This window comes from Mercenaria mercenaria, chromosome 12 (genome assembly GCF_021730395.1).
Source record: "Mercenaria mercenaria strain notata chromosome 12, MADL_Memer_1, whole genome shotgun sequence".
NCBI classification, from domain to species: domain Eukaryota; kingdom Metazoa; phylum Mollusca; class Bivalvia; order Venerida; family Veneridae; genus Mercenaria; species Mercenaria mercenaria.
Genome location: NC_069372.1, coordinates 63,336,930 through 63,348,165, shown reverse-complemented (window position 1 = coordinate 63,348,165; position 11,236 = coordinate 63,336,930). Strand labels below are relative to the sequence as shown.

The window sequence follows — 11,236 nt, the reverse complement described above, 5'->3', positions numbered from 1 at the left end:
TGCAAAAAAAAGCCCTTGGATCTGCTGAACAAGTATTCCTTTCTTTACAAAATCATGTTCTTTTGATTTCTCTGAGCATGTATCAAATAGATATATTGTTTTCCGTTATAAAAATGCTTAGATAATCAAATTTATGCTGATAATTGTACTTCACTGAAATATATTTTAGGATTACAGAAATTTTGAAAAATGTTTAAAATAGCACCAAATCTAGGGGCAAATTAAATTGAAACAAAGCTGGTGACCTAGTATTTTTATTTCATTTTTCAATACATCATAACATGATCTTTTAATACAAAACATTTCATCAAAATCTACTATTGAGGAAAAAAAACGAAACTGTAGCGAGCGTCTGTAAGTGACAAAAGAAAATAGAAAACTAACGCTTGAAATGTGAATTTATTACTCAAATAAATGCAGTCTTTATGATTATGCTATCGCAGGTTAGTCTATGTAATCAATTATTATTCCTTGCACTTTTATAATCATTATTATCATTAATTAAGTCAAACAAATTGAAAAATTGAAAATAAAGTAGTAGATTCCGTCAAATCTCCGCCAAGCAATCAAAGTTAGAAATATCTTAAAGACACACTTAAAGTTCAGAGATTTCAGCTAAAGATAAATTATGATCGTTACACAACGGTAAGCAGTTTTGTTATAAAATCCTCATCAAATGTATTTAACTCTATCATAAATATTAATTAATTTTGCATGAAGAGCTACATTCATAATTAAATGTCTATAGATCAGTTTATTGTTGAAAAGACAGTCAGTTTTTAGTGGCAGTACACAAACTGTGAATATCTATTATACATCAATACAATGTGCATTGCTTTAAATCTTTAAATCTAATGCACATAATATGTTAATTAATGTTTGAAGTAATTGTTCGTTTATCAATATAACAGTTGGGTCTAATAAACCTTTAACATGTGTTAAAGATATAATATTTGACTATTTATACAGTAAACTTAATACACTCGTGGAATTGAAATAATAAAATGCAAGAAAGAGATTCACATTTTATTACAGTTAACTACTTAAATTAATTCGATATAATTAGACATTGATGAAATATCCTCTCAACAACCAACCATGTCTTACAGGTCTTATGAATCTTCTTCTACTACGTATGATAACGACTGCAGCGCAAGCGTAATAGGTATCATCATTTTCGGGAGTGTGATCATATTTCTTCTGGTAGTTATGCAAATCAGTATATGCTGGATATGTTGCCGAAGAGACAATCGCCGTGACGGGGTTATCATTCGACCAATGGATCATATGCAAACAGGTAATACTCAATATTTATTCTGTTTATTTTTATTGTACGGATGTGTTGTATAATGGACAGTTGTTGCGCCGGGGTTATCATCCGACAAGTGCGCCAGATGCAACTGTTTTTTATTCTGTTTAGTGTTAAGTACATTGTTCTCTACTGGGTATCTTGTGTAAGGGTGTCTTTTGTTAATCACATCAAATCGGCCATTAAAATTAGATCTACACAAAAGATGATGTGTATTATTCTTTTTTTCTAAAATGTGTTTTTCGAATATCATTTAAGAAAGTTATTCATTGTGACTATATCATACTTCACGGAGTAATAAATTGCCTACAATAACAGTTACTACAGAAAATTTACCTGTAGATAATGTCCAACTTTTGTAATATTTATATCACTGATAACATTGGCAGTCATTTATTAAATTCCTTCAAACATGTACATATTACATACTAGTAAAACATTTTTATCAGGAAACAGAATATTACATCATAGCCAGAAAATCTTGTTTTAATCTGTAGAAGATTTCACGTAAGCAACCACCCTCAGATTGGCGGCCAGGGGAGGTTATTTGAAAAACATTCTGTATCAAATTAGTTGTCTTACACCAATACATTTTTCTTTTATGTTGTTACTTTCTATCGCTTACGTTGTCCATATATTTCCTAGGTACAGTCCTATACACAAACAATGACCAAGTACAGTTTAACCAAACACAAATTCGAAGTCCAAATGTACACCAAGCATATAACCTACCACCGATTACACCTACACATAGATTTGACGGTCAACAGTGCACGGCTTCTGCGCAATCATCCAGTCCAGCAGTTGTACCAGTTGGTCCACTCACGACTAGTTTAACAGCCGAGTAGATATCTTCAATCGTACAACGGGCCATGAAAGAATATCTTCCTTTATTTTTGAAGGTTCATGTAAAATATCATATTAGTTGTATCTGCAAATTAAGATGTTTTAATTTCAACATTGTGAATAAACATTTACAAACCTCTTGTTCCACAGACAATGGAGGGTAACTTTCTTTGTTGCATTGTATTTATTGAAAATAGATTTATTTTACTTTAAGTATTTTACGACAAGGAATCTGTCGTATACGTTATTTTAAAAGCGCGGAATTTATGATTCGATATTGGACGTTATCGGATATAGTAATTTGATACATATAATATCTTTTGACATTTCTTGTATTCATCATAATGGTTCAGAGGATATATGTTCAACCTAACTGTGATTAGAAAAAAGTATTCAAACTTATATCTTTATTTTTATCTTAGTTTATTGCAAACGAATGAATACATGGTTGTAGTACAAATATACACAATCATTGTTTTAACATAGATTATTTTAATCTTGAAAATATATCAAACTTGATTAAAGTCTGGTTACATAAGTAATTAATCATTATGAAGACATGTTTGAAGAAATAATCTATGTTATTACATACTCGTTTCTATTCCCCGTTAAGTTACACTGGTACCGGAAACGTCAATATTTTTCCATACACTGACGCCTGAATTTCATATCGGGTGCGTGACGTAATTCAGTGTGTGTTCTTGCACTATTTTTTTCCTATTTAGTTCAGTATTGTCAATCCTATTCGGGCTGTAGAGCAAATTTATGATATTATCATTATATTTGTACGTGTAGATGTGTATGTAATAAAAAGGTTATTATCTTTGCATCTGGAAATATGCACTCGTTCTTCAGCGGAAGGATATTGCGCTCCTAAAGTCGCGCAATATTTCCGCTGAGAACTCGTGCATATTTCCCGATACAAAGCTAATAACCTATAATTATGCTAGAAGAAATATCTAAGATTTGCTTATTCTCAGTAGCGTTGGTTTCATCTTGAAAAAACACACAACGTTTTAAGCTCTTAGTGAAGCAGTTAAAACCATACATATTCAAAGGTTAAGAGTTAAGTCCATTAATTTAAGTGTAACAACACTGATATATCGATAAAAATATTTGAACAAACTTGTCGTAAATTGACAATATATAGTACTCTTTGAGCTGAAATGATGAATTCGTACGCTGCAGATTACGAGGAGCATTTGAAAAATAGTGGGAACAATCCAGTATTTTAAGTGTGGCATATCAATGCGAAGAGTATTAATTTTTCTGTCCAAGTTACCGGAAATGGCACAAAAAAGCACGTGCAAAAGTACACTTAATTAGCAGTTGAAATACATGTAGCAAATCATACTGGCAGAAAAAAATGGCTGAATCTTGCTGCAATTATTCGAAGAGTAGAGGGCGCATGGTAAAGTAAGCGGACTGCTTGGCATCGATGCATCAGAAATAAAAGCCAACGTGCGCTGCGATACCGTACTATTGCTCGATGGGTATCTCTCTTTAAAGAGGGGAGAACAAGCACCAAATATGAGGCCCGTCCTTGACTCCAACTAACTGCTGTGTCTGACAAAGACATTGATACTGTGAAAGTAATAACCGAGAAATATGCAAGATGCACAGTGGAGCAGTCGGGTCTTAATTTATCAGCGATTTTTTTCTGATTTTAAATGTCAGGCTAAACCTACGTAAGGTTTGTGCACGCTAGATGCCGAATTTATTGACCACTGAAAAAAAAAACATGGAGAGGACAGAAAAAGCTTCCGCCATGCTCGTCAATTATAAAGACGAGGAATCTTGGCGTATCCAAAGTACAGACATTCCTCAAGGAGAATTATATTAAGGTTTTACCATAACCACCATATAGCCCTGATATCTCCCCTTGTGACATTTTTGGTTGCACCCATACATTCAATCATGCTTAACGGGGCGCCGCTGTGAAGGTACTGTGCAGGTTGAAGCGCTCTATACCAGTTTATTAACAGTATACAAAACAGAGCGCTTCCAAAATGCATTTTGTGAGTGGCTTTTGCGCCTGGAAAAATGTGAACAGTCAGATGGAGAGTACATTGAAGGTCTCAGATAATCATTTCTCGGAGAATGACTGAGGTATGGATAGCCCGCCACTGTTGCTACTACTTTTCAAACGCTCTTCGTATAATATGACGTCATCGCAGTTGCATGACAGTCGTATGGAACAGTGTAAACAGCTTATCGCTGTAACGTATTAGCAGTTTTGTCATCTTTATCATTTAAGGTAGTTCACTGCCGGTGAATAATGATCAACAGGTAATTTTAATATCTAATGCACAAAATAAAGTCGTAGTCAATTACTAAAAGTAAAATATTTTGATATATTTTTCACATTTTAGATCTGACATGGCTTTTCATATTAAGTAAGGCGTTAGATTCTTTTATTTTATCACTGAATTTCTCACGCCTGCACAGTGTAGTTCCTATTAAAAGGGTCCATAATTAGTTGGATAAAAACTCGATCAGCAATGCTTTTTGAAGGATTATTTCAAGGAAAAATAACCCTTTATTGTCACTTTTGTTCAATTAATATTTCATAAAAATATTTTATATATTACTTGACATAAAGTTATAACTTGCATTTCCTATTCTATAAACAACTTAAATATTTAACAAAAACTTTGCCACTTATTTGTTTTAAATATAAATCAGAATTTTTTTATTATGTCGGTATAAATATACTTAAAGCATTAGAAGAATAACAATAAGAAGAGTACAACTATTTTAATGTTTTCAATTTTGTTATTTATTTAAAGTGGTAAGATCTTTGGAGGTTGCAATCGTAGGATATCGCAGCTTTTCTGTTACAATTCTTTTGCCACGCCTCGACATGAAACGATTTCTGAAAAGGTTTGCTTTTCTATCCAAGTAGTCTCGTAGATTTCTACATTCAATGCATTGCGGCAAACGTATTTAGCAAACCCTTCAGACAGAAAAGCAGTTTTTCCGGAGTCGATGCATACAATCCATCTTTTCCAGGAAACCAAAATATTACTGTCTTTAGGTTGTATAAGCTTATCTTGTCGGGCGCGGAAGGAATAATGTATTTTTTGACAAGTCAGTTACTTGTTCTTTGCAACCATAGAGTCCACACACTAGATTTGTTAATAACAAAATTCCGCTGGGATTATATAAACAAAGTTCCGGTTTCAAACTCTGAGTTACGTAGCGCAAATAGGTTAACCTATTTTATCATTTCCTTTACCAAATAAATATACCCTTATTAAAAGACAAACACATACATTTATTTATAAAACTAATTCAGATTTCTTTTCTATTTTACGGTGTTGTTAATATCTTCATATTCGCGTGGTATTCATATACATTTATATTTTTACTGAAATATATTATATTTTTCTATTATTCATAATTTATATTCTTTCGATTTCAAGTATATTCAGTTCAAGTAGAAAATGGAAATTATATTTTCATAGCTTTTGAATAGTGAATTTTCAACTTAATCATTAATATATTAAATATTTCAAATTACGTTTAAGGTTTTCTTTTGACAGATTTTTATAAAACAATACTATTTTACCTGAAGTATACAAGAGCATTATTATTTTCTTCATTTCCTGCTCGCGGTTTTCAATTAAATGACCACCAAAGTTTGCAAATGATTCAACATTCTTAAATAAGCTGATAACTGAAAGATTTTGAATTTGAAATTTACTCTCTATAGCTATTTCATGATAAAATATCTTTATGAGGTGCTACGAAGAGCTATTTTTAAGAACGGGTACAGCAAATTATATTGTAAACAAACAACTGTTTTTCCTCACTGAACAAAATGCATGTGCATATTCTTTATCAAAAATCCCTAATTATCCCCATTCCAGTGCAGTTTAATCATCTTCAAGTTGCTGTCGCTGTTTTTACTAATACACACCTTGAATAACGACGAAAATGTATTTATCAATTTCATTGGATGTACTTAGCGTTTGAAATTATATTTTCGTATTTTGTAAAACAGGTCTTCTCGTATTATTCAATGATTTTATAAAAGTAAATGTAATATTGATGATATCTTATCGCAGCTTTTACTACATCTATTCAAAGCACTGTTTAAAGGAAATAAAACGATAACAAATGGTAGGTTCGACTTATCTTAAATGCAAAGAAAAGAAAAATGTGGACACGACCTTACACCAGTTGAAGGGAGAAATTAATGAAGAGTTGAATTTACTCTATCAGTTTCTATAACATCAACGGTAAGCTACTTCTTTTCTTAATTTTATTACCAAAATGTAACGTTCAACGTATTCAAAAGTTCGTAAGCAAATGGATAATACATCAGGAAGATAATACATCAGAATTGTTGTGTTAAATCGCAGAAAAAAGTAATCAATTAACTATAAATGTTGTATACATTGTAAACAATGTAATTTTACTCTTGCTACCAATTACGTCACAGAACAAATTATTTTACTTTTGGAAATAGAACATTTGTTTTACTTTTGATGATAACAAACTGCATTTAATTAAAAAATAACATTTTATTCCTTCAGCCCAGCAATGTCTTATGGCACGAATTATGGCACGAGTTATGCCAATAGTCCTTATACTAAGTCTTGTTATGGCAGTGAAGTTCTTATCATCATTTTTGGAAGTATAATTGTTTTTCTCTTGATCGTTGTATTGATCTGTGTGTGCTGGATCTGCTGCAGAAGAGACACTCGTCGAGACGGGGTTATCATTCGACCAATAGATCACATGCAAGCAGGTATTGCAGTACTCATTTCATGTATTTCAGTAGTCTATTGAAATATAACAGTTTGTTATACTGGAAACGGATTTTGATCTTTTATATTTTTCACAGCTACGGAACTGATTTGAACACGAAAGTATATGATTTAGCAATAAATGGTTACTCTTTCAAAAATATACATCAAATAAAGACTACGTAGATAAAAAAAGTATTTTTATGACTAATAAATTCCGCTTTTCTGATTGGTCAGTAACTGGTCACATGATGATCCATAGCAAGTGGTGAAATTGGTCTTCAGAACATAAAAAAGATGTAAAAACAATACAAAATTCTCAAAGAATTGTTTTACTTTTCCCCCAATATTACATTGTTACTTTATGGCTATGCATGTGGCGATGCCAGTGGGCAAGGCGTGGCGAGGGTAAAACTGACATGATTTAGTAAATACATTTGAAAGACATGAAACAAAAAGAAAATCTGCTTGGATTTATACGTAAAATCGACATTTCTTGCATACCAGACAGGAATTTCACGTGTTTAGCCAGTGCTTGAAAAACCCGTCTTACTGTTATGCAACTGGCTGACAGCAACATTAAACATGCCATGTGCTTTTTTTCCTTGTATACAATTCTTGTAAACGAAAATATCTATTTTTTACCCAGTTACAATGTCTGTGGAAGAATGAGGGCATGGGAGCGAGAAGCAACGTATGCTTTTAGCGCTTTTCAAATTTAAACCCAAAAGTCTTTATATGAAATATACTTATAGCCGCTACAGTGTTAATAAAACACGAAAGACCTGACATCAGAACATCAGATACTGACTCAGTATATCAATGATTTCTATTACAAGATTTGCACAATTCTATGTTATTGAACTCACCATTACGTAGTTAGGGCTCTTGCTTTTAGAGGAAAATAAACAAGATGTAGATCTACAGTAACGTTTCGGCCGCGAGGAGTGATTTGTTTTCACAACTGAAATTTGTATATTTACTTTTTTCTACAAAAATATATATTCGGCGCTTTATTTAATAAACACTGATCTACATTCTAATCATACGCCGAACAATTGAGTTACATGTAATCTGCAAACGTTTACTCGCATCGTTGTCGTATGACGCCACTTGATGCCACGGACTTTTAACTCTTCGGTATACAATAGAAAATAATAATCTGCTTGTTTTTGCACAGTCTTATCTCTAGGTATTTACTGTAGGACCTGATATATATGGATATTTTTCCATACTGATTGTTAAAGTAATATATTTGGATATTAATTTTTATGTCTTCTTCAAAAGCAGTTCATTTGAAATTTAAACTAAAGCTCACCGTATTCAATATACGGCACGGAGTAATGATGAGACATTGCACATAGATTTTTATCTAAATCGCCTACAAATACTACAAATAAATTAACACATGTATCATATTTCATAAGTTAAATTAATGGAGCAGTTATCACAGGATAGTTTTCAAACTCACATTTATCTATTTATTTATTGATCTTGTTTTAATTCCATATGACTACATGTATTAAGTTCACGGGCTTCATGTGTACAACAACAACAGCATGACTACATATATCCTTTTCTCAAACTATATATGTTTAACAACAACACAACTAAATGTCATCTTTTCTCGATCTATATGTGTACAACAACAATACTAAATTTGAAATGTTCTTAAACTATAATAATTATATGTTCAACAAAACATGACTGCATGTATTGTTTTCGAAATATGTATGTACAACAACAATATGACTAAATGCATTATTTCTCGAACTGTATATGTACCACGAAAACATAACTTAATGTACCTTTTCTCGAGCTACATATGTACAACAACATGACTACATGTATTATGTTCTCGAACTGTATATGTACAACAACAATATGACTACATGTATTATGCATAAGACCTATATATGTACAACAACAACATGACTAAATTTATTATGTTCTTGACCAATATACGTACAATAACAATATGACTGCATGTAATATGTTCTCGAACTATATATGTACAACAAAACATGACTACAATGTACATGTATTATGATCTCGAACTATATACGTACAACAACAACATGACTACATATATTATGTTTTCGAACTACATAAGTGCAACAACAAGATGGCTACATGTAATATGTTCTCGAACTATATATGTACAAGAACATGACTACATGTATTATATGCTCGAACAATATGCATGTACAACAACATGACTACATGTGTGATGTTCTCGAGCTATATATGAACAGCAGTCGTTGTTGTCATATTTGTTGTCTATTTTTTACAGGAACAGTTCTCTGTATGACCAACGACCATTTGCAGTGCAATCGAAGTATACATCTTCACCAAGTACATAGCCAACATCAGCTGACATGTGCGCATGCTTGTGAGAGTCAACAGTGCACGGCTACCGCACCGTCGTCCAGTCAAATAGTTTTACCTGAGTATCACAATAAAGCCCCACAAAGTACCAGTTTAGCTGTGGAGTAGACATGTTTATTTGTGAATTGTGTTATGAAAAACTTTTCTTTTTTATTATAAGATTATGCTTGTGAATTCATATAATTGCAAACCGCGACTTAAGTTCTTTTGTCATATCTAGAACATTACATATCCTTTCCGCAGCCATAACGTAATTAAACGTATTAGCGTCTAATGGCCCATTCACGCTCCCGTAGAATCAACATTTATTACACGAAATTCATTTTGAAAAAATTTCTAAAATGTCTAGGTTTGCAACTCTCAAATACGATCATATCTTACATACGAGGCATATACTGACAATTTCAGACAACATCAAAAAGGACCTTTTGAGCGATTTCATGAAGTTCCAAAAATATCAATGTACCCTTGCTCCGTTACGGACCCCTGTGGGATTTGTGTTTATCATGAGCTCAAATATAGTTTCGTACATTAAAAGCTAACATGTCGTACTAAAGCGTTAGAAAATGCTAAAAATTGACTCCCCATTAGCAAAAAAAAAGAAGAGAAAAAATGAAAAAAAAGTCCAAAATGTCCACGCGCATACATTTAGACGGGGTGATCCTTGCGCGTGACCCCTGACTATCGACGAATCAAAATACGGCTTTCGTTTTCAAGTTTAGCATTTCTACTTTCATTTTCTTTACTTCCGGAAATAGCTGAAGGTCGAGTGACGTCATTTTCTGTGTTGTCAAAAACATACATATGCCTGGCGAGATTGCATAAATATGTGCAGGCTGTCCTAAGGATATTACATAATGGATCATTTATTTTGACAATTGTTTCAATCGCAGTTGTATTACCAATACAATAGAGACTTATTTCTAAATGAAAACCGTTTTGGAGCGGAGAATGCAACCAACCAAAATAACAGTAGACCCGACTTGACTTAGTTTGTTCAAAAGAGATAATGAAACGTCAGACGTACCTCACGTCCCGTTGGACCGGATTAAAGGGACCTCTGTAATACATACGACCACTTTGTAGCACTTGAATTACTCTACATAACTATATAACTTTCACGGAATTGCACTCCTAGTAATAATGCTATTATGAGTCGCGTTCTAAAGATAATTTGATGGGAGCTATTGCACTTATCGTAATGAATATTAAATATATGCTAAGCTTACATCTGAAATATCATCAGCGTTGCTTTTATCTATGACTTCTATGTACAAAAAACATTGACATGCATCGAGTTCGTAACACAACGATAAACCAACGAATATAAAATGTCTTAATTGAGGAAATTAACATTCTTGATTACGTCAATTCAATTAAAAAAACTGTCTGCTCATAAATAATACATAACAATTTATATTAACGCGTAGGTTTTCGGTTTAGGAAAACTGCGCTATTTCTTAGCGTGGCTTTCCTTATCGAAAATTCATGCTTGCTTTTTTCCACAAGCCCCAAAATCGAAACACATTTATTCATGCATTATTATCTTATAATTTCAAGTTTTCTTCAATAAATATTTGATATATTGCTTGACATTTTAAGTAATTTTAAGTATATATTTGCCATTCCTTATGTCGATTCCGTTATGTATAGAAAACAATATAGAAATTTCATTAGTTTTCAAACTGTTATATCAAAACTTATGATTTCTACATTTTTGCTAAACGTTCGTACATAGTTATTTACGTAAACGTAAATCATTATAAAGTAACTCTGCCAAATTCAACAAAATTGGCATTATAAGTTGTTGAACAGTTTTTGTTTCATTAGTACGAGTGATCAAACACGTCAGCTAAATATTGTAATGTCGGCAGATGCCGCGGTACACCTGGAAATTGAAAGATTCTTTGTAGAATACGGAAAAGCTCCTCCACATACT

At 32.4% G+C, this 11,236-nt stretch overlaps 1 protein-coding gene across 1 annotated transcript; it reads left to right on the top strand.

Annotated features, from left to right (window-relative positions):
* Positions 1 to 894: 894 nt before the first annotated feature.
* On the top strand, positions 895 to 2,557 carry LOC128547421 (uncharacterized). Its single transcript, XM_053520215.1, has 2 exons — positions 895 to 1,297; positions 1,955 to 2,557. The coding sequence occupies exons 1-2, from the start codon at positions 1,099 to 1,101 to the stop codon at positions 2,155 to 2,157; spliced, it is 402 nt and encodes a 133-aa protein (XP_053376190.1). The 5' UTR covers positions 895 to 1,098; the 3' UTR covers positions 2,158 to 2,557.
* The last annotated feature ends 8,679 nt before the right edge of the window (positions 2,558 to 11,236 follow it).

Coding starts and splice junctions, on each gene's coding strand:
- LOC128547421 (XM_053520215.1), top strand. CDS start 1,099: ATGTCTTACAGGTCTTATGAATCTTCTTCTACTACGTATGATAACGAC. Junction 1,298..1,954: donor AATGGATCATATGCAAACAG/GTAATACTCAAT, acceptor TATATTTCCTAG/GTACAGTCCTATACACAAAC.